The sequence below is a fragment of the Lissotriton vulgaris genome, chromosome 2_1 (genome assembly GCF_964263255.1).
Source record: "Lissotriton vulgaris chromosome 2_1, aLisVul1.2, whole genome shotgun sequence".
NCBI lineage: Eukaryota > Metazoa > Chordata > Amphibia > Caudata > Salamandridae > Lissotriton > Lissotriton vulgaris.
The window spans coordinates 1,514,610,479-1,514,635,066 of NC_141687.1; the positions used below are offsets into that span (position 1 = coordinate 1,514,610,479).

At 46.6% G+C, this 24,588-nt stretch overlaps 1 protein-coding gene across 3 annotated transcripts in view; it reads left to right on the forward strand.

Annotated features, from left to right (window-relative positions):
- The window catches only part of TTC12 (tetratricopeptide repeat domain 12), a 377,867-nt gene that overhangs the window by 59,434 nt on the left and 293,845 nt on the right, over positions 1–24,588 (forward strand). For all 3 annotated transcript variants that reach the window (XM_086957373.1, XM_086957375.1, XM_086957374.1), the window contains one exon: positions 5,667–5,726. In XM_086957373.1, coding sequence (XP_086813499.1) covers positions 5,667–5,726 — 60 coding nt within the window. The remainder of the gene's footprint in view (positions 1–5,666; positions 5,727–24,588) is intronic.

Below are 24,588 nucleotides of genomic sequence, written 5' to 3' on the forward strand. Positions count from 1 at the left end.
GATTAGCTGGACACAGGCCGTGCATAATTAGGTAGAAAAGTAATTTGTCACTTACCCCCCACTTTGTAAACAAAGCAACTCACTCATTGGATGATGTCCTCTGAGATTTCATTGATGATGTAATTTGAGATGCCATCTGTGATGTCATAAATGAATTTGCCAGGTGAATAGAAGTACTTTATTTATTATCATGATTATTGTATACTATTTTTTATCAAGCCATTTTTGTTAAGCACTGTCTTTTGATGTACAAATGGTATTTGCTTTGAAGGTATTCTGTATTAAATTATATGAAATATGTGTAACACTCTGGTTGAATAACAAGCGCAGGATTTATTCCGTTGTTATACCTGCTTCTCTATTTCTTTTGAATGGTGGTGGGGGGTGCCACCTTGACAAAGGCTCTTTCTGAGCCGAAATGCATGGAACTGTAATCTGAATAATACTAAATAATACAATGCCACCATGGAGTGACAGTCTTCTTTGGTCTGCTGTGTCCAAATAAGTGTGTGTGGATATTTATAGCCGCGAATTACACCTGCGATGGAGCACCTGCACGCCACTGAAGCAAATAAAGTCAAAGCGATGCTATAGTTAGATAAAGTGATAGTACCTTAATTTATGTTAAAAAAAATCACTAAAACAAATAACTGTTAAATTGAAGTTATAGTTAGGTGTTGCAATGAAACATGAGCTAACGTTAAAAAATCCTTGAACTACTGAAAATACGGAAGTTATAGTTAGGTATAACCTACCCCTCCATTGTGCACTGTTTATGACTTTGCATATTATATCACTCCTGACATGCCAAATGACATCATATATGACAACGCTCATTACATCTCGGTCATAGCCTCTGGCCAGACTCTGCATCCACTCTGCATCAGGACTTCCACTCAGTGCCTAGACTCCAACGTGACTAGTACCCAACCCTCTGGAAGCATCAATCCTCCACTGCAGACGATCTTCAGCCATACATAGGGCAAGTTGGACACATGGTTTAGCTTTCGCCAAGATCTCCACCCACTGTTCCTCAAGCAGCCAATTCCAACTATGCACAGACATTGAACATACACTGTGGAAGTTTTGTGCACGTCCAATAGTCACATCGTCCAACATTTAGTAGGGCCTGGGCAGTAGGCTTGCCCTATACCTAGGCCCTGCCTCCCCTCCAAACCTCCACCTACCCAAGACCACTTCACACTGACAATGGTTAATGCAATGGTTAATTAAACAGTCTATTGTTCTTTGATGTTCAGTGGCAAGTTCTCTGCAAGTGACCTATCCCCACCACACGCATCATTTCGGTGAATACAAGTAAAAAGCCAATGACATCCATCAAGCTGCTTCTCTTCTGAAATATACAGTTTCTTTCTCAAGTTTTGAAAACTCACACACAAGCTTATAGAGACCAAACGTTTAGGTTGTTGTATTAGTCTTTGTTCACACTGCCTAAAGTTTGCTGTCAGAATCAATTGTTGAGCCCACTATTAATGTTAAACCGTTGCTGTTTAAATATAATATTTGCAGTCATCAATGATGTAATTTAACATGTTTAGGAGTGTAATAGGTGAGTTCATTAGCAATGCATTATGGGGGTGCATGTTATAGTTAGCCACTAAGCTATAGCTGGCATATTTCAGTGGCTTTTATTTTTTTTAACATTAGCTTGTGTCTCGTTTGAGCACCTAATTATAACGTCACTTATACAATTTCTTTTCAGTAAATATGTTTGTAGCATTTGGGGATGTTGCTACACATGCTTATCATACTTCTGCCATCAAGTGTTGGGCACAGAAGTTTACAGTTTACTTTAACAAATGTTGTTGAGTCACGAGACATAGTGTCACTCCTCCTTTTGACATACATTGCTCATGGGCACAGTTGTGTTCGTAGTTTTTTTCCTTGCCATTTGGTTTGGAGGGGCAGCGAGTATGCTCAGAGTTATGGCGTAGAAAGCACAATTTTGTTGGCTCTTTTCAGTGTCCGTTCTTTATATTTCAGATCTACCCTTTTGTCTCCAGCAAAAGACATAGAACTCTTGCTCAGCAATTGTTAGCTGATGGTGTCGGGCCTAGCCCGTTCGGGGGCTGAAAAGACTTCTTGTGGCGTCTTATCCAGCACTGAGACTATGTGATGGAATGGTCACTATTCCAGTTCTGCCCCCAATGCCATGCTAAGTACCCATGGACCGATCACCACCAAGTCAGCAATATCTACCTATTGCTGAACAACGAAGACATGAGCTGACCAGCATATGGTGCAGTGGTGGGCATGCACCATATAGTTGGAATACCTTTTCAGACCACATACATCTTCAGGGAGGATAAAGACATTACCTTCAGTCCCCAATAAGATGAAAGAACCTAAACCATTAGATCTCCCCCTCGGCACAGACCAAACTCTCTAAAGCCCTGCGATCTGATGAAAAGCAAGAGGTGGCACCAATGTCAAAATCTGGCCCTCAGATCAGGACTAGTCTTAGAACTGGGAGTACAACTCTCAACAAACAGAGCCTCAAGTCCTGAGAACATTGATAAGGGTAAAGCAGGACATGGGCCATCGCCCCGTCAGGGACCGGTCGGCACCAATAAATGCAAGCAGATGGTGCCAAGCCTCTCATCAAAGCCAGCCGCACCCCTGTGTCATCTCTGACACCAAAGCCTCGATTGACTCCAAAAAACGTCAAGGCTTCTTGTCAACCATTCAGCATTGAAAGGAGCATCACCTTTGAAAGCCACATTGACTCTGAAAGCTGCATCTGCCCGAGACAGCAGTTGACGCCTAAACTTCGCTAAACATCAGAGCCACAGTTGGCACCCATACCGTATTCAGCTCTGATACCTCATCCACATTAAGGCCACAACGACACTGAGACATGCAAACCTCCAGCAGATCTCTCATTGAAGGAGGCCAAGGGCCTTAGGGCAGCTTCAACTATAACTAGACGCATACCAACAGCACCTTCTTCTTGATATACTCATGGGGCAAATCACTAACAGGGTCCCTCCACCACCGAACCCTCTTGAAAAGGAACCTTGATTTCTAAGAAAATACAGCTCTGAAGCACTCCTCACACAAGACACCACCTAAAAAGCATAAGACAGTGAAATAGCCCTGTACTTGCCCACACACTCCACTACCACTCGCACCTCTCCTACCATGTCGGATTCTCCACCAGAGTCACCATACCTCACACCTCCACAGGCAGTCCTTAAGGGCCTTTTGACCCATACATTCAGCACAGGATACACAACCAAAAGATGACCCATGTGATGACTGTCATATTGGTGCCTAGTAGGATACTGTTCTAGAGCACGACATTGTCTGTCCTTCCTCTCCAGATGACACATCATCATACCACGAGGCCACTAAGCATGCTGCTACCTACCATTAAGCAGAAATGCATGTGTTCCAAAAGAAGGAGGACTTTTTGGTTGAAACTTTCTCAATGACAAATAGATCTGTTCGGTTCCTCCCAGTGCTCAAGGGTATTTTCAAAGTGGGCCCCTAAAAACTTCAAAGACTTGTAGAGCCAGGGTGGTCATCCCTGGGTGGAAATGAACTTTAAACCTTCCCTAAATGACCATACATACATTAAGAGACGCGTTCCACTAGACTACTTTGTGGGTCACACTGCCTGCAAGGATACTTCTGTCCAAGCCATAGGCGATGCCCCTCCACCATACAAGGAGAATAAGAAGATTGATGCTGCAGATAAGAAGGTTGAAGTGGGACCAACTACTCATTTGTGGATCACCAACTCAGTAGTTTTACAATCAAGTTATGAAAGAGCACAACTGGAGAAAATGGAAGCTCTCTTAACGCACCTTCCTGAGCAACATAGAAAGAGGTGGGATCACCTTCAAGCTCCTCACCCACGCACACAAAGCTCTCCACAAAGCCGGACCAGCCTTCCTAAACAGCAGACTCAGCTTCTACAACCCCACCCACCAGCTCTGCTCCGCCGGCCTTGCCCTCGCCACCGTCCCCCGCATCAAATGAACGACCTTCGGCCGCAGATCTTTCTCCTACCTCGCCGCCAAGACCTGGAACACCCTCCCAACCCACATCCGGCAGACCCAAGACCTACTCGCCTTCAGAAGACTTCTCAAGACCTGGCTCTTCGAGCAGTAGCAGCACCCCAAGCCCCCCCCCCACCCCCACCCCTCCGCTGAGTGCCTTGGGACCCTCACGGGTGTGTAGTGCGCTCTACGAATGCTCTGATGGATTGATTGAAGACCCAATTCCGTACTCTGCAATTTAGGGAAAAAAACAAAGCTGTGCACTTGTTTCTTACTCTACTGCAGGAGCCTTTCTTTTTCCAGTATCTGGTCCGTGCACTGCCACTTTAGGTTGGAGCAGCTCGATGGTGTTTGTCAGCATGCACTGCAGCACACGTGCTGATTATACCGGAAACAGGAGCTGTCAAACCAATAGTTGACACCCACTGCACTGTTTTGCTGTTGGTCAGCTCTGCCCATTTGCGTTTATGTGAATGACACTCTTCTGACCGCGCCCGGGCCATTTTATTGGAGCTCCATTTGAAACCCTAGCACTGCTGCTTTGTCCAGCCACTTCCACCAGGCTGACCTCAATCTCCTCACTAGTGTTTCAGGAGCCTGGAATTCCTTGCCCAGCCAGCACACACGGATTAGGACTCGACCTCAAAAAATATATACATTTCTTAATTTTCAGTCATTTCATGTAGGAGCGCCAAGCAGTGAGCGCCTGTTCCATGGTGTTCATTCGCTCCCTTTTGTCTCCTCCCCCAATGCTGGCAGGGCGGTGCCCCTTGTGTCCCTTAATGTCAGCAGCGGCTGGGTCTCTCCCTTTACATTTAAATAGGTTGCTCTTATTTCAGTGATAGATCACAATGAAGGGGCCTGGACACATCTCAGGAAAGGAGATGGTGGTGATTTATGTATTTATTTATTTATTTATTTATTAAAAGTTTTCTATAGCGCGAACAGGACCCTTAGGTATCAGAGCGCTTAACACACCAAGAAATACAGTAAAATTACATACACGTCTTTCCATAATGTACAGTACGATAGTATACAAGTGATAAGTGAATCATGAAGAGTATGGCTGTGAGCCAGCGATTAACCTTTTGATGCACATATAACTGTGGCTGACTTTCAGGTGTGAACTCTGTCCCTCACATGAACAGAGTTGTAGGGCAATCAGCTTTGGTGTCATGCCTGCTGTGATGGTCCACCTTTTATGAGCCACAGGGCAGCCATGCAAACCAATATACTCCTCAATAGCAGAGTGTACCATAGGAATGTGAAATGGATCCGAACCAATAATGGCAGCTGAAAATGGCCCATTGTGTGCACTGGACCATCTTAAATTGGCAGAATTTAGTGATACGGATCCTTTGAATGACTATAGGTGTATTGTACCTCTCTCAAACGAATTAAAGGAGAATACAGTGTCATTCGAGATGGCAGCACTCACCACAATTTGTGTATTGGAGTTTCTAAGAAATGAAACGTTGAAAAATGTCTTGATGTTCATTATGTTCTTTATGCAACTTTACTTGATGATGTATTCAAAGGGGTATCAGTTTTCTTTTTACTGTTTTCATTAAAATTCTAACTCTAGAATGCTACTATTTGAAGCATAACTGTCTTTAAAAAATACTTCTGTTACAATTTCAGGCACATAATAAGTTGGGAAAGTACAAGGAGGCAATTACAGATTGTGAGTGGGCTCTAAGGGTAAGTGCTATCTAATGACATCTTTTCTGGTGTCTGCCACTTTTGTGCAGCATGTGTTCATCCAAAACATATCAAAATACATTTCTTTTTTTGTGTTACAACTTATTCTTCTGACTGTCTGTCTTTGAACCTGCTCATGTTCAAGGAAGATGTGCCGACCTCGATAGTCTTTGGTGATTTGATGGATTTGGGAGTGCAGTTTAAACTTATAACCAGCTTGACACTGGATTTAAAAAGATAGATATGTATAGACTTATCGTTCACAAATGCCTCGCTTAACATGTTGATTTGCCAACTCTTTGGGTTGCAGATACAAACATCTCAAGGTTACTCAGGGTCGGCAATTTCAGATCATAAATATTTTAAGGTTCTTATTCTGTATATTTTGCATTTTGTTTGTCAGATGTGACATGTTTTATTTCAGTTCAGTTTCCGTTTTTGTTGTTGTTTACTTTTCATTTTCTCGTACTTTTTTATTTCATCCTCTACCGTGGTATATTGCTAGCACAGTGACAGGATGTGGTCTCAGAATCACTGAGAAAATGTTTGCGGAAAATGCAAAAGACAACAGCCTACATTTGAGCTAAATGTGCTCTGAAAAGTGGTGCACTGATTGTACGTTTTCCTCTGGATCAGGAAAGGAGATGTTAAATTTCAGTGTGCTGGACTGTGCATTAGTGCTTACCTGCCAAGGTTTCATATTGGTTATGTGTGACATTTTCCGAATTTCAGTATAATTATGGGTGACATTCAACAACTATGTGTGATACTTTCTCGCGTGCAAAATCAAGCAATAAAGAAGAGGGAAACATATAAATATCAGAAATTACACTCAGCTGCCAAGTTTTTAGATTATTTATATGTGACATTTCCAAGGATTAATTGCATTTATGAGTTGCATTGTAGTTCAAAATGTGTGACAACTTGAGTAACCGGTTCTCATAAATGTAACCGAGGAATAAGGTCCATGTATAGAGATAAATATCGGAAACTATCCACTTCTGAGCAGTGTACAATACAGCACAATACAGAATAAATCACTATATTACTGAGGCTTTAAACTGTTTCAAATGGCTAGTTCTTTTGTAAAGGCAGCAGTCACTAATTGCCAGCTGTGCCTCAGGCAGGCCTCAAATGTGGCTGTTTGGGGGCCAGACTGTCCCTCAAGCTAATGGTGCCTGCTGCACAGCTGTCCCCACTGAGCTCGAGCCAAGCCTCCAGAACATTAGATGCTGGCATGTATATTTGATGATTAGGCTACTCAGGAATGCTAGGTCAGGCGCCAGATCACAGGAGCATTGCATCTATAGAGTTGTGTGCTTTGGAGGAACTGGAAGGGTTATTTAAGGTATTGGGTATGCTTCCTTGACCTACATATTTGGGAATTAAAGACTTTGCTAAATTGTGTCTTTTGCTTTTCCTCCCTGATCAGGTAGTTTTTCAGCCTGGCACTGTTTGCAGTTGAGGATCCTTTCCAATGTAATTTAATGTTGGAAAATAAAATAACGTGACTGTGGGCCTGTTTAATGTAACGAGTGCTCATAAAAATAGGTTTTCAACTTTGGATTGAGATGACGCAGTATAAAATTGTAAAAGAAAAACATGTTACCCAGAACGTGGCCGCTCGACTTGTATCTGGAGTAAAAAGATTTGATCACATCATTCCAGCTCTCAACTCCCTCAAATGGCTTCCCATGGAAGGGAGATGTATTTACAGCTGGCCTGCATCACACACAAAACCCTCCACTCTCCGGCCCCCAACTACCTGAACAACAAACTGTTAAGAGCAGATCAAGTCACAACACTGAGAAGCTCCAACTCACTCCTTCTCATTCCGCCAAAAATGAAAAAGAAAACCACCCAATACTGATTGTTTTCTGGCAACGCTCCCAGGATATGGAACGCTCTACCGGGAGTCCTCAGATGCAACCCCTCCTTCTCTTGTTTCAAAAGAGACCTCAAACTCCATCTCCTTAATAAATACTTTCCTGAACAACGTCAACTAACCTAGACCTCAGTATCCCGTGTTGACTCCCATTCAAGGATTGTTGGCGAACGGACTATGCTAATCACCCTGTTTTTCTTTTTTTTCGCTCCCTCTCCGTCGCACAGTTATTTATTGTTCATACTGTATTCTTTATCCGTGGTTTGCTTACTTACTGTCAGCCTTCTAGGTAATGTAAGGCCCTTCGGCATTGCACAATATGTATGTGAAGCGGTCTGATACCTACGGGTCTAGCTAGCGCTATACAAAACTTTAAAAATAAATAAAATAAAAAATAAAAGGAGGAGGAGCTACGCGAGCATCCGCGATGGCCGCGTGAGCACAGAGCTCCCCGGACCCTCGACACTCTTCGCAACTTATCCTGACAACATCCTAAATTCTTGGACGGATTATTGAAGATGAACCTTGGCTGATTCCATAACTCTTTTCAGATTTTAATTCGGACTCGGTGAACCGAAATTACATCGATTTGAACTTTTGAGGCCCACCCTGCGGGTAGCCGGGGACTTGGCGAATTGTGAAGCCGGAACGATGTTGAATAACAACGGCAGTGGGGTCTTCCCCAGCAGCCCTACTCCAACTTTCGGTTTCGTTTCTGGGTCCTGGCAAGGTCTGACTGCGAGAAGGTTCCGCTTGGTCGGGGATCTATCCATCCTCTATTCAGTGTGAGTGAGACTTCACCATCTACGCCGATTGGGTCAAGTCGTGTCTTTGTCTCGGCCGCACGAGCCAGTTTTTCTGGACTGTTGGTGCCTTGCCCGCAGGGGGCCATTTTCACTAGGTCTCGCGGGCCCCTCCGGGGAGCATTTTCCAGCATGGCAGCCAGGGGCGAAGCTGAGAAACGGAAGTCTAAGACGCCCCTTCGTGGGGGACTGGTCCAATCCAACGTTATGGACCGGTACACTCAACCCAAAGGATCCCCTGGAGTTGCCAGCCGTACCCCGGAGGACGCCAAGGAGGACTCAACCGCCCCTACTGATCTGTCCCTGCAGGACATCATGGGCGCCATTACCAACATGAAGGAGACCATCGGCCAGCAGTACGAGGCTCTCGCTCATAAAATTGACACGGTTGCCATTGATGTCACCCTGATCAGAGCCGACCTGTCCAAGACCAATGAGAAGGTGAAGTCGTTGGATCTGAAGACTTCTAGCCTCACGGCCGATGTGTCGGAACTTCAGACCGAACTTGGCAATTTGAAATCGGCTAATGACCTGATGTCCCATCGGCTGGAGGATTTTGAGAATAGGGCAAGACGCAATACCATCCGCGTCATAGGTGTTCCGGAGAATCCCGAGACTCACTCGATTGACCTCCTGGTTGAAGATCTTGTCCTGAACCACCTTGCCCCTTCTGGACTGAGCAAGTTCTTTGCAGTGAAGCGTGCCCATCGCGTCCCGGGTGGAAAGCCTAAGCCGGGCGCTTCGCCGAGGCCTATCATCGCCAAACTTTTTCATTTCAGGGATCGGGATGCTATCCTGCAGGCGTCGAGAGTGAGCGGCCCGGTGAAATTTGAGAATTCCACAGTTAACTTTTACCCGAACTTTACTCAGCTCGTCCAGAGACAAAGGATGGGCTTTCAGGGAGTTAGCGACGTCTCCGGGACTTAGGATTGAAGTACGCAATGCTTTTCCCTACCAGGCTTCGTGTGGAGTACGAGGAACGGACATTCTTTTTTGACCGGCCGGAGAATGTGAGTGACTGGCTGGATTCCCTGCCTGGCCGAAACGACCGGACTGAGCACCCTGGTGGTGCCGAGGGTGGTGAGCCTGTACAGAAGTGAGAATTGGGCCCCTGATCTCCGAATACTAGACATTGCTCAACTGGGTTCTATTTATTTTGTACACTATGTTTCACTGATGTTCCATTCTGGGTGGTGGGAGGGACGGGCCTCTTTCCTCCTCCAGGGTCTTTTTGTAGAGTGGGGAAATGTTAGGGCGACAGGCACACTGCATGTTGGGGTGGCTTTTTAGTCTACTGCAGGGGTGCAGGGAGGGGGGAGTTGTAACGGGTGTTGGTTGGGGGTGGGATGGGGTGTTTGTGAATGTGTTTTTTTTCTCAAGGCGACATATTGGTTTCTTCTACACTTCAAATGTCCTGCTCTTTGTGGGGTGACTCTTGCATAACTTGTGGGGATGGGGGGTAGTGGGTTGAGGTTAATATCTTGGAATGTCAATGGATTGGGTGATCGCATAAAACGGAGTGTGGTATTGCAGTATCTGCGTCGCTTGTCTCCTGATGTGGTACTTTTGCAGGAGACGCATTTGGTGGGAAATATGTGTCATGCTATGAATAGATGGGGTTATCGACTGGTCGCACACTCCAGGTTCACCACTGGTTCTAGAGGGGTGGGTATTCTGGTTCGGTCTTTTCTCCCTCTAGAGATTGATGACGTAATCCTCGATGATAGAGGGCGTTATGCCGCCCTCACTGGTAGGTGGGAGGGTAAGACTCTTTCATTGCTCACTGTATACGTTCCCCCGGGTCTCCAGACCTCTACCTTCTCAGATGTTGGCCGTGTCATGCTGGAGCTCCCTGATAGCATTCTCCTTATGGGTGGGGATTTTAATTCTGTATTTTTTGGCATTATGGATCGTCACCCCCCCAGGGATCTTCCTAATTCTCAGTCATGGCTCAGTGGGTTCTTGGATACCTTTGGTCTGGTAGACTGCTGGAGGTTAATGCATCCGACACAGAGTCAGTACACCTTTCACTCTGGGGCTCATGGGAGTCTCTCCAGACTTGACTACATCCTTATGCTCGCTGCCCAGTCTTCCTCTGTTTGGGAGATCAGACACCTGGCCCGGGGCATTTCGGATCATTCTCCATTGTGGCTCTGCATGGACACTGGGGTGAACGCTGCGGGCGGATCGCCCCTATCAACCCCTGGTACCTGCGTAATCCTAAGACCCGTAATAGTCTGATAAAGTCCCTAGACCACTATTTCCTGGAGAACGAGGGGGCTGTTTCGTCCTCTGTGTCCCTGTGGGAAGCTTTTAAGACTGTGATTCGTGGACAGGCCCTATCTTTAATAGCTGAAACTAAGAAAGCTAGAAATCAGGAGGTGGTGAGTCATGAGGCGGAAATATTGGACTTGGAGGCTGACCTAGACTCAGGCGTTACCCATGACAGACTCCACGCCCTTGGCCTGAAGCAGCTAGACTATAAATCCCTCGTCACGAATGCTGCCAAGATGATGTACAGCGAGCAGCAGGGTAGACTGTATGATGTTGGGGATAAGGCAGGTAAATTAATTGCTTGGCTTGACAAGAAGGAGAGTGCGAATCGTGTGGTCCCTGTGATTCAGACTTTAGATGGTGAGAGTGTGACTGACCCAAGTGAGATTGTGGAGTGTTTTGCGGATTATTTTCGTGCTGTGTACTCTCCGGTGTCTGATAGAGATGAGGACGACTCCCATTCATTGCTGCGGGACATCGCGCTGCCCAGCCTTTCTGAGGAGGATCGAGAGTGCATGGAGGCTCCGTTGTCTGTAGACGAGATTGCGACCGCAATTCGTTCTCTCCGTTCGGGCAAGGCTATGGGCCCAAACGGCTTGCCTATTGAGCTGTACAAACTGCGTCCGGATAAAGTCGCGCCATATCTTCGCGATATTTTTATGGAGTCACGTGACCTTGGCACCCTCCCTTGTGACCAGCGTTTGGCAACGATCGTGGTAATTCCCAAGGAGGGCAAGCCTCGGGATCGCTGCGCATCATACAGGCCCATCTCCCTGTTGAATGCTGAGCCTAAGGTTCTTGCCAAGGTTCTCGCCAATCGTCTGCTTACAGTGATTTGTGACCTGATCCAACCGGATCAGTCCGGTTTTATTCCACATCGGAACACTGCTCTCAACTTGCGGCGCCTGCATGGTGTGCTCGCGAGGGCGGGGTCTCTTCCGGAGCCGGCCATCTTGGCTTCCTTGGATGCCACGATGGCCTTTGATACAATAGAATGGCCTTATCTCTGGGCCGCCCTCGCAAAATTTGGTTTTGGTTCGGAATTTGTCGGGTGGGTGAAACTTTTATATACGGGACCGCTGGCTCAGGTGGTTGTCAACGGTCGAGTGTCCGGGTTCTTCACTCTCGGGAGGGATACTAGACAGGGGTGCCCGCTGTCCCCCCTGCTCTTCGCTCTTGCTTTAGAGCCTCTTGCAGCCTGGCTCCGATGGGAGCCATCGATTAAGGGCATTCAGTGGGCCCCCAATTTTGAGGACCGAGTCTCGTTGTATGCCGACGATATTCTTTTGTACCTTACCTCCCCTCGTAAATCCCTTAACGTCCTATTTGACGTTCTCACCTAGTTCGGCAAGAATTCTGGCTTGATCATAAATTTGTCGAAATCTTGTGTATACGTCATCTCGGGCGGCCTTCCTCCACTACCAAGTAGATTTCCCATTCAGATCTCTCAGTCCGGCTTCAAATATTTGGGGATTTTTATATCGCTAGATCCAGCTGCCCACTATGAGCACAATCTCCTTCCTCCTCTCCGAAGGTTGAAACTAGACGTGGTTCGGTGGCGTAGATTGCCGCTGTCGCCGCTCGGCCGCGCCACACTCTTTAAAATGATGTCTTTGCCCCGGTTTTTATACGCACTCCAGAATTCGTTCTACGTCATTCCGGCAAGCTACTTTCGGGATGGAGGGCCTACAGCGGCGGCTCATTTGGGACGGCCGCGCACGTAGTGCTCTTGCAAAGCTAACTCTCCCCTGGTATGACGGGGGCATGGCGCTCCGGGATATCAGGAGGTACTATTGGGCCTCACAGTTGTCCGCAATCAACCACGCCATGTATGCACCCAGCCCAAATCCGGCTTTCGAGATGGACAGGCATCAGTTGCCGGGCGGTAACTACAACAGGGCGCTTTATTCTCGGACAGCGGGGAGGAATCTGACGGGACCCACCAAGATTGCTGTGCGTGTGTGGAAGGATGCAAATGCGGCCATGGGATGGAATGATCGATTGACACAAGCGACCCCTTTGTATGCGTCGGATAGACTGGGATGCCTCTGGACAACGAAAGGTTTTGAGAAGTGGGATATGATCGGTATAAGTAGGGTGGGTGACCTTTGGGTGAAAGGCGGGGTTAAGACCTTTTGAGGTACTTCAGAATGAGTATGAGTTGAGTGATAGAGAGTTTTTCAGGTACGCACAGGTCCGCCATGCCTTGACGTCGGTCTTCGCTGCCGACACTAATGTTCCTGAGTCCTCTCCACTTGAGGACCGTATACTTGATGGTCATCATCCCAATAGTACGATTTCATTGATTTATAAGAAGCTAATTAACAATCGGGCTGATCTCCTCGTTCGTCTCAGGGAGGCCTGGACTGGAGACGGGTTGGAGTTGGATGGCGAAGACTGGCAGTCAGCACTGTCTTCCCAGAAAGAGGTCGCCATTCCCGCCCGTCTCGTCCAACTCAAAATTCTTCATCGGGTGTATGTTACTGGTCCTCGTTTGGTTGCAATGGGCTTCTCCTCGGATGGGTTATGCAAGCGTGGGTGTGGTTTGAGTGCTACTTTCCTCCATATCATTTGGGAATGCCGGGAGGTGGCTGCGTATTGGACTCGTGTGCATGCTGTAACGGAGTGTGTTACCGGGGTCGCTCTGCTGCCTGAGGCTCGGAGATGCTTGTTGAATGTGTGGGAGCCGAATGATTACAACGTCGCTCAGGCCCGGTGGGCGGCCCTTGGGAACATGATCGCAAAGAGGGATATTGCGCAGCTGTGGGGTTCCCAACGGCCCCCCACTGTGTCAGTATGGAAGGAGAATATGGACTGGTGTATGTTTAGAGAGAAGACTGTGTATTTGGCTAGGGGCAAGCCTAGGGCGTGGAATAGAATCTGGGGTCAATGGAATGCTTATCGAGGGAACATCTGTACACCCCCGTTTGAGGACAATCCGGACATTCCTCTATCCCCCTGATCCTGACATTCCTGGAAGAATATATTCTTTTCCTGATTTCCTGACCTCCCCACTGACTTCCCCCATGGCTATCTCCATTGCTTACCTGGTTATTTATCCTGTATTGAAGGTCACCCCCGTTGGAGCATGATTTGGTCCATAATGCTCTCCGCCTTGAGATTTGTTTGTCTGTTTTTTCTTTTTGTTCTTTTCTAAAAAATTTAAATAACTATATCCTGTGTTGCTGAGAATTGTATCCTGTATTTTGCCGGACCTCTAGGGGATCGGTCGATGTTTCGTCATGTTTAGCGACTGCTTTTTATGCTTTAGCGGCCGGCCCCTGTGGTTGTAGGCCCATACTTGTAACTATATTCGCAATGCACAATAAAGTTTTTAAAAAAATAAATAAATAAATAAATAAATAAATAAATAAATAAATAAATAAATAAAGAATAAAAGAGCGAAGGCGAGCCTGTGTGTCTAAAATCAGAGGGCTATCAGGCTGATAAGGGAGTAAACAGCCGAGTGGTGGCTGGACCCGGAGAAAGCTCTGTGTGATTGTAGCCAAAAAAACACAAAACAACTTAGCCAGGCTCCAGGCCGGTCTCCATGGCAACTGGTCACCTCTCTATGACCTGGGGCCAGCTCATGCTTCAATATGTAAACCGTCTCATAGGTGTCAATTAGGAAGCAAATTAGTAAGAATACAATTTGATAACAGTAAACCACTTTAATATTTGCCGACTTGCAGTTGACTTTTTACAATTATAATAATTACTACTTGAGAAATCAAATTCTTTTATTGGTGCACTCACCTGACGCTGTGCCCGGAACGTATCTGGTGCCAGGCCGCTGACGACCTGCCTTTAAACTGTGTAAGTCATATGCGCATCTTGGTCCGACCTTGGTATTCTGAACAGACAGACTCAGGACCCAGCCATGTGACTGCAAGTAAGTGGCAGCACCATTGACAAACATATACTGCTGAGCTGTGCCCTCTGGAGTCCAGGACCTCTCTGTCCCACATGGACCTGGGCCAAGTCTCCCAAGGAGGATGTGAGAGGCCCCCGCCAGGAAGCTTACCTCCGTCAAGCCTGAACAGTGGGCCGATCCGCACCAGATGCACTCCAGTGAAGGAAGCGGCTGCAAGTAGATAGCAAAGCCGCCTGCCTCTGCAACCCTGAGGCAGAGTACAAGTAGGGTATAAGGGGAGGAGAAGGCAGGCAGATGCTCACTCTCTGGAGATCCCACGGGGCTGTCGGCAAGGGCCTATGCCAGTGGCAGCTGAAAATGAGCATGCGCTAAAGCCCTGTTAAAATATTTAACGCAAAGTGTTAGTGGAGGCAGGAGCAGAGTGAGAGAGACCTCACTCCAGCCACTGACTGTCTCATTTACTTTACAAACATCGCCCACCCGGGCAAGATTCAGACTCTCAGGCTCACCAGCAGCTGCACAATGGTGCGCTCTGAGCTGAGCATCTGCTAGGGTCCATGAGGCTGGGATTCGGTTGTGAGGATCGTTCTCGTTCTTTTAGGCAAATTTTACTGCGGTGCGAGCAGCGCTGGCATTGCCACTGGTGACAGCCTCCCACATAAATTCATGAACTGCAGCCAGTTGCTTGTGCAGCCGTCCTGACGTCAGACATCGTGTTGTAATAAATCAGTAATGCAGCGCAAATCCTATTGTTACATTGTAGCAGTTAGAGCTGCAGAGCAACTTAGCCAGCTCCCAAGCCTGCCAGGAGCACCGACTCCAGCTTTAGTTTCAATCAGCATTAATGGTGCATGATTAGCAGGGCTAGGACTTCACAGCCCAGGAGGCGATATGTCTATTATGCGTGACTTAACATTTCAGTGCGGTGATGCGAATCACCACACTGAAATACTTTAGTCTAATGCCTGATGCGTGGTACTTGGCAGGACAGTTAGTGAGGAGTAGGAGTGGGCCATACAAGAAGCCATTTTTAAAGCAAATTGAGTCATTCTGTAGATAACACATACTCATCCTCTCCAAAATCTTTTTCACATGGGTAGTGAGAAGGGCCGCTTTCGAATACGTGTTCCATCATATGACGGCATGTTGAGACAAATTAAAGAATGCGCGGTGCAACACTGAAATCATGAACAAAGTTGTATGCTTGCCAAAGAAGGCTGAAGTATGGAAAGTTAGCTTTCACTGGCTTTGAAAGTTCCAGGGTAATGAGATAAGGACTCAGAAAATGTGCTACTCAGTGGCCGATAAGTGGTCCTTCTACACTGAATAACAGAGGCTGACCACAACCTTTACTCTTGGGAAAAAGTGAAACTTATTCATCATTGGCGCCAATAGTTGCAAAATGTCTTAAATCTGCAAAGAATGGAGTTGTAGTCGCACTTTTTGATGCATAGAAATTCCTTTAATTTTCAGTGGATGTGACTCTCTGTTTTCATTAAAAAACACAAAATATTCATTTTTTTAAAATACAATTTTAATCTTTGCTTTTAACATCGGAATTAGTTGGCATTTCATTACTTGCCGATGTGAATCTTAAAGGTTTTTATTAAAACTGGATGATTATTACTAGGTTGAATCACTTCCATATAGTGTTTCTTTTTCATTTTATACGTTTGCAAGTGTGAGTTTTTTAACATTTGCTCTGAACTAACACACGATTAACTTAACCCTACAATACACTTCATGTTTTTTTATGCATTTAGATTTTCTTCCTTTTCTTCCATAGCCTCAAGACCTCAGAGTCAAACTGTTTTCTGAGACAAAGGTGCCAGTACTAATTAGAGTTATTTATTCCTGTTTCTCTTCGCTTACCCCAGGAAAGGAAACCGTAATTTTGTGCAAGTGATATTGAGAAAAAGTCTGATTTTGAAAGCAAATATGTTTATAATATATTGGACTGTGCAAACCCTGAATAAATGCACATCTCTAGTTTCTTAATAATCAGCTACAGGTGACAAACTCATGGAGAAAAGCGCCAGAACACGACTGTAATAAGTTATTGCAGTCTGGTTCTGATATCATAAAGCCTGCTGCCAGAGCCAGCAGTCGAGGTAAAAGGCAGGTCAGTTCATGGAGCAGCTGTTTAAAGCAATGACACATTGCTCTTTCCTCTGCTCTCTTTTGTTTTTAGCTTACAGTGACAAGCAGAAAGAACATGATTATTTTTTGAGTTCGTAAGGTAATTATAAAAAAAGTTAGAATCTTTCTGCATGTTTGTACAAATTTTGAGTTAATTATGCGTATATTCGTATGCCGATGATACCCAGCTAATCTTCTCTCTCTCTCCACTAATGAGGCATCTAAAGTATCCTCTCTTCAGGTAGGACTGCAAAACATAGCCGGTTGGATGCACACCAACATGTTGAAGCTAAATGGTGGAGAAACAGAAGTCATAATCCTCGGTAAAAACAAAGATCTTTGGGGCCCACGACATTGGTCCTCTCAAATGGGTGATCTCCCCCAGCCGCTACAAATGGTCCGCAACCTAGGCATAATCATTGAAGACCAGCTGTCAATGAGGCAGCAAGCAGTCAGGGTCGCCTCAACCTGCTTCACCGTCCTAAAATGGCTCAAAAAAATACTTTGGATGTTGCCTAGTCCCACACAAAGAACTGTGATCCAGGCCCTGATCACGTCTAGGCTGGACTAAGGCAACGTCCTGTATTTGTGAGCCATCAAGGAGGTGGTTTGAAAGCTTCAGGTAGTACTGAACTCGGCGGCAATATTGCTTTGCCAGGTGCCTAGAAAAGCCTCTATATCAGGCTCCATCCTCGACCTTCACTGGCTGAGAATGGAGAACCCCATTACATTCAAGGCCCTGTGTTATATGCATAAAATTAAAATGGGCACAGCAACACAGTACCTGAATGCCTTAGTCCATCCCTACCTTCCAACACGTCATCTTCGATCCTCCACTCAGGCCAAATTTTCAGTCCCTAGGATCAAACGGTCACGTATAAGTGGTCAGTCTTTTTCCTATCTGGCCCCCTTAATATGGAATTCACTCCCCACGCCACTTCGACATGAAACAAACCATAAGACCTTTCGAAAGTCTCAAAACATGATTATTTAACTAACAATGTTTCCTTTCTCTGCTTGCGTCGGTCCGATGGCTCCGGGAAACCTCTGGGTAGCCTTGCGCCTTATAAAATTAAATAAATAATAATAATAATACTGCAGCTTTTTAATTTTCTTTTTTTTTAACTAAAAACTGACCTGTATTGAACTGTTTACTAATATCTTTTTGCAAGAAGATTCCAACAGGTTTTTGATGCATTTAATTTTGCACTATTGGTTCGATTTTTATTCTTCATGTCTGTAAACATGCTCTCTCTTTCTGAATAATGGGTTTTGGGAAAGGTGGTGGTGTGACCATGTTTTATATGGTATGAAATAACCTCTGCCGACCTAAAAAGGGGGTACTTTATCTGTGATATAAACCAATGAATACTTTTTTAGGTCTCGGCGTCAACGCGCGGAAGCGCGTCTCCGCCGAGATCTTTTGTCAGCGACTATCATTCCCAGGAGACAGTCCTGGCCACGCGCATCCTTCCAGGCGATTTGTAACTGGAACGCGCGCTGTGGCCAGGCGCTGTCTCCTGGGAAGCGCAAGCACCACACACGCATGCGCATACACACACACACACGCGCCCATGCACGCACGCACATACATACATACAGAGACACCACCCCTGACTCATACACACATGCGCGCACACACACAAGTGCACCGAGGCCCCCCCTCCCCCTCCCCCGCCGTCACCGTCGCACACACGCACACCACCCCTGACTCATACACACACGCGCGCACACACAAGTGCACCGAGGCCCCCCCCTCCCCCTCCCCCTCCCCCGCCGTCACCGTCGCACACATACATACACACACACACGAGCATACACACACACAAGTGCACCAATCGCGCTCCAGCCTTTTGGAACTTACCTTACCTCAGCACGCGGCGCCCAACCTCCTGCTGGCGCGGCCCCGGGGCTCTACACCGCTCACAGGAGCCCCGGGCCGCGAGACGCTACGACTCCGCCTGCCTCCTCTTCCGGTGTGAACGTGGCCCCGCCCCCGTCACAGGCGACCGTGCCTGACTTCCGGGGCGGCCTCGGTACATTATGTAAAGTTTGTATTGTATGTTTTACATGGAAATCATAATTATAGTGTTTAAAAAAACGTAAGGCTCGTAAGTGATTGGCATGATAGATTGTTTATCAGGCACACTGGTTTACAAATTGGTTTCTAAACCAGACCGACAAATTGATGTTTGCTGGCCCTTTACTTCCCCCGAGATGTCTTCATTGCGATTCAGTTGTACGCGTGGGTGACTCGGCAAAGGCTGGTAGCAGCTGTGTTCTTCGTCTTCAGTTTCACTTGAAGTTATTCTTTTGACACTGGGACGATTCGTGGACGGTGTGTCATGCAGACGGCGTGTTTGTGTGTCTCTCTGCAAGTGTCTTCGTGTGTTGACAGGTGTATAAATGCGGCTGATGCGTTCTTACAGATAGAGCGACATTATTCTCTATTAGTTCTAACTCAATACGTTTTCATTCGGTTTGTGTTGTACACGCATGCATATGTAGGCGCTTTCATGAAGAATAAGAAGAATCAGTCAAAAAAAAATTTGCCCAAGATCACACAGTTTAGTTAAACAGGAAGCAGCGATCAATGCAGGTTTTCTGGTTTTACTTTGCACAAATTAGGTACCAAAAAGTTGTCTGTCTCTCATTTGTACCTCATATGTTAATGCTTCGTTTACCTTTTTCTGGCTGAGGGTAGAGCGAGCATGGCTGGCAGAAGCCACATGAAAGTGCAGCTTGATATAGGCTCGAGGCTCCAACAGGACCTCGAGCTTGACCCTGTGCCATGCTTCAGACTCAAGCTTCCAGTGGCTCACCCACCTCTACTCAAAATAACGGACATTTACTATTTTTGTATGTGTCCCAGTACTAAACCTTAGTAGTTTTTGCAGGAGTTGGGCAAGCAGACGAATATATAGGGAGACGCGAGCAGAGCCTAGCCAAGGTTCTGGCTAGCTAGGCACTTAAAGCCGTGGTGGTGAGTGCAGAGTGGTGGTGAGTGCAGAGTGGTGGTGAGTGCAGAGTGGTGGTGAGTGCAGAGTGGTGAGTGGTGAGTGCAGAGTGGTGAGTGGTGCAGAGTGGTGAGTGGTGCAGAGTGGTGAGTGGTGCAGAGTGGTGAGTGGTGCAGAGTGGTGAGTGGTGCAGAGTGGTGAGTGGTGCAGAGTGGTGAGTGGTGCAGAGTGGTGAGTGGTGCAGAGTGGTGAGTGCAGAGTGGTGAGTGCAGAGTGGTGGGTGGGTGGTGGTGAGTGCAGAGTGGTGGTGAGTGCAGAGTGGTGGTGAGTGCAGAGTGGTGGTGAGTGCAGAGTGGTGAGGGCAGAGTTTTATTTTTGATTTAAAGAAAAAAAATGTCATGAGCAATGCCAATAGCTCTACCTTTAATGATGCCGAGACCATTGCATTGCAAATGCTTGTTCTATATGGTAATGGAACTATATAATTCCTTGATAATTAAAGTAATGCCTTTGGAACTCAAGGTTCTGTTTTACCCAAGTGTCTCGATGCACAATGGATGTTTGCTCCCGCTTTTGTACCCCTAAAACATTTCTATACTTTGTGTGTGTTGCTTTGTGTATGGGCAACTCCGCAAATTCATAAGGAGAGATGACCCAGAGCCATGCCAGGGATCACGCTTGGCCCTAATAGCTAAAGCACAAACATAGCCATCAAAATATTTGGTTGTAAATTACAGATGAATTTTAGTGTAAAAGTATGATAAATTCTTTAAAATTCAAAAAAGAGTGTGTTGCACAATTGGTTCTGCCCATTTAATACACCCAGATGTTTTGCTTTTTGAATCACCCAGTTTTTGCTTTTCACTATGCTTGAACATCACTACATGTGGGTCTCTGCTATGGTAATCATGCTTTAAATGGACTGTACATGTTTAATGCCATTGTTTGCCTTTTAAGATAAGGCCACTGCAGCGCAGCTGAGGTAAGGGATACTTAGGTGGTAAGACCTGTGTACATGTGTGCAGGCTACGCCTGTGAGACCGTAAAGACAGAATGCCTTGCGCAGAAGGGACTCTGCAGGGTACAGGGAAGACCTAGCATGGCAATTCGGGCTGGACTGTTTCCACGAGGAACAGAGTCAAGACTGATTTGCAAATGACTAGGTTTAAACTGGGGTGGCAAAGTGAGCTAAAGAATGACGATCGATTCAACCCAGATCTGTGACTGGGGGTGAGTGTCTGAAAAGTTTCAGCACTCTGTTTATAATCTCCTTGTGTTTGCTTTGTTCACCCTAATTTGGCAAGATATGCCCAGACATGGGTCCCTTGCTGACTTTGCCACTGGATTCATGCCTGCCTGGCTGATGAGGGGTGTTACCCCAAATCCGATCCCAGGATGCTTGTTTCCGATCCAGTGAAGACCTGACTTGGCAGTTCAGGCTGGGCTGTTCCCATGAGGAACAGGGTCAAGACTGATTTGCATATAGCCGGGTGTAGTGTAGGGGTGAAGCTGAAATGACAGGAAACTGAGACCAGAAAGCAGGTTAACATCCTTTATTATGCAAAGAAGATCCAATACAGGAACCCACGGCTAGAGAGCATACCAGGCTGGACAACAAAGAGCAAACTGCCGTCTTCCTAGGCAACCATACTGAAGATTCCAAAGAATCAGAACCAAAAGACACATCAAGCTTCTGACAAAAGTTAAATGAACAAACACAATAAATATTAACACCACAATTTACATTCCCAAGTTAAACATACCACAACCACCCCCCTTTCCGCCGCAAAAAAAACCAAAATCAAAAACACAAATAAAAATAATATAAAATATGGTTAAGGATATGGGGCCATATGTATCAAAATGTTCTTTTGCGATTCTCAAATAGCGATTTTTTGTGAATCGCTATTTTAGAATCGCCAAACGCTATGTATGTAGGATTTGCAAATAATTTTGCGAATCCTACATATTCCTTAATTGCGAATCACAAATTGCGATTCGCAATTAAGGAATACCTCCCCATTCATTCCTATGGGCCTAAAGGCCCATAGGAATGAATGGGAAGACATTCTCTATTTGCGATTATCAATTATAGATTCGCTAATTGAGAATGCAATTTCAAGGGTGCCAGGGTGTCAAGAGGACACCCTGTTGCACCCCTGAAATGTGCATGTGTGCACAAGTGGCACACATACATGCCCTAAGGGCATGTATGTGCACCACATGGCACTTTAAACAAGCATTGGCATAGCCAATAGGTCTCACATTTGGGACCTTATAAGTGTTTAGCCATGCAACAGTTGGTGTTGTTGTACCAAGGATATTCTGCTTCATAACTAAATACTTATAGGATCCAAAAAGCGAGATCTATTGGCTATGCCAATGCTTGTTTGTTTTTTGTTGCTGTTTTGTTTAAGTTGACAGATCTACAATAGCTGGACATGGTTTTTGTTAACAGTTCTTTGCATCAAATGAACTTGTTTTCATTGCTCTAAATGTTGGTTCCATTCTGGTTGTAATAAGCAGTCATTCCCGGGGGTGTGGGGGCTTCCTAGCTGTGCGCATCCGCTGAACTTTGCAAATGAGAAAAAGCCTAGTGCAAGCGCAATTTCCAAGTGTGGAGTGAGTGAGCCCCAGGCAGCATGACTCACTCACACAGGAGTTCATGCACTGCACCTGCATACTCAGCATGGTTTGAGGAAACTGGACCCACTCCCTCCCAGGCATCAAACACATATTTACCAAGAAACTCAGAGAAAAGCCTGCCTGCTGCACTGACAGCTAGTGTTGTGTGTGCCTGCTGAAAGCGTGCACTGACGGCTGGTTGTGTGTGGGCCTGGTGGAAACGGTCACTGATGGCTGGTGGTGTGTGTGCCAGGTGGAAGCGTGCACTGATGGTTGGTGGTGTGTGTGCCTTGTGAAAGCGTGCTCTGACGGCTGGTGGTGTGTGTGCCCGGTGAAAGCGTGCACCGACGGCTGGTTATGTGTGTGTGCGTGGTGAAAGCGTGCACTGATGGCTGGTGGTGTGTGCCTGGTGGAAGCATGCACTGACAGCTGGTAGTGCGTGACGTCTGGTGGTGTGTGTGCCCGGTGAAAGCGTGCACTGACTTCTGGTGGTGTGTGTGCCTGCTGGAAGCGTGCACTGACGGCTGATGGTGTGTGTGCCTGGTGGAAGCGTGCGCTGACGGCTGGTGGTGTCTGTGCCTGGTGGAAGCATGCACTGATGGCTGGTGGTGTGTGCCTGGTAGAAACGTGCACTGACGGCTGGTGGTGTGTGTGCCAGGTGGAAGCGTGCACTGAGGGCTGGTGGTGAGTGTACCTGGTGGAAGGGTGCACTGAGGGCTGGTGGTGTGTGTGCCTGGTGAAAGCGTGCTCTGACGGCTGGTGGTGTGTGTGCCCGGTGAAAGCGTGCACCGACGGCTGGTGATGTGTGTGTGCGTGGTGAAAGCGTGCACTGATGGCTGGTGGTGTGTGCCTGGTGGAAGCATGCACTGACAGCTGGTAGTGTGTGACGTCTGATGATGTGTGTCCCCGGTGAAAGCGTGCACTGACGGCTGGTGGTGTCTGTGCCTGGTGGAAGCATGCACTGATGGCTGGTGGTGTGTGCCTGGTGGAAACGTGCACTGACGGCTGGTGGTGTGTGTGCCTAGTGGAAGCGTGCACTGACGGCTGGTGGTGTGTGTGCCTGGTTTAAGCGTGCACTGGCGGCTGGTGGTGTGTGTGCCTGGTGGAAGCATGCACTGATGCCTGGTGGTGTGTGTGCCTGGTGGAAGCATGCACTGACAGCTGGTGGTGTGTGTGCCTGGTGGAAGCGTGCACTGACGGCTGGTGGTGTGTGTGCCTGGTGGAAGCTTGCACTGACGGCTGGTGGTGTGTGTGCCTGGTGGAAGCGTGCACTGACGACTGATTGTGTGTGTGCCTGGTGGAAGCAGTAGCATTCACAGTGATAGAAGACATAAATAAAACTGACAATGAGAAGGGGGAGGAGAGGAGAAGGAAGGGGGATTGCGAGCAGAGGAGCATAATTCACAGGTAGAAGACCCAAATGAAGCTGACCAGGAGGGAGGGGGAAAAGGGAGGGTGGTAGTGCAAGCAATATAAACACAAATTGCGATTCCTTAAATGCAATCGCAAAATAGTATTTTGCGAGGCTGTTTTCCATTCATACATCCCACTTAGCCCAATTGCGATCGCAATTTGGAATGATACATATGGCCCAGGATCATGCAACTTAGAAGGCAGCTTGATGGTACGGTGGCTGCAAGAGAACACCTCAGGAATGAACCTTCTTGGAGAAACAGTAAAAAACAAACTGATCCCTAATGTGAGTGTCAACATTAGCACCCAATTCAAATTTTTCAGCCAGCACTCTAAGTATAGCTACATAGTCCTCTACTGACTCATCGCAGGATTGTTTGCACATAGCAAACTTAAATCTTTCCAATAGAACATTGGATGCATCTGGATACTGTTTCCACATACGTTCCTTCCCTTCCAAATCAAGATTCCAAGGAATGCCTTCGGACACTGGCGCTGGAGAGCGAGGAATTTTGTCAAAAACTCTTTGGCGAGTAATACCTAAATGGTTAAACAACATAGCAATTTTTCTAGAAGGGGAATAACCTTCCGCATCAATAGCTGCAAGATAATTTTCGAAAATGCGTAGCCACTCCAACCACTTGATGTCCGACTTACCAGCCCTCTGTAGAAAGGGTGGTGGTTGAATAACTCCATGACTGCTAGCCATATTTGAAAAGTAGGAAAGGAAAACGTACAATGAATGCAGAAACTAAACTGAATGCAGCACTTGGAACAAAAGGTACCAATAAGTAAAAACAACTTGCCCAACAGTATGAGAGTAATGACACGGATCCCAGTGTTGCACAGTAGGTGTGTGAAACACAGACGCAACAAAGATGAGCGTTGAAGA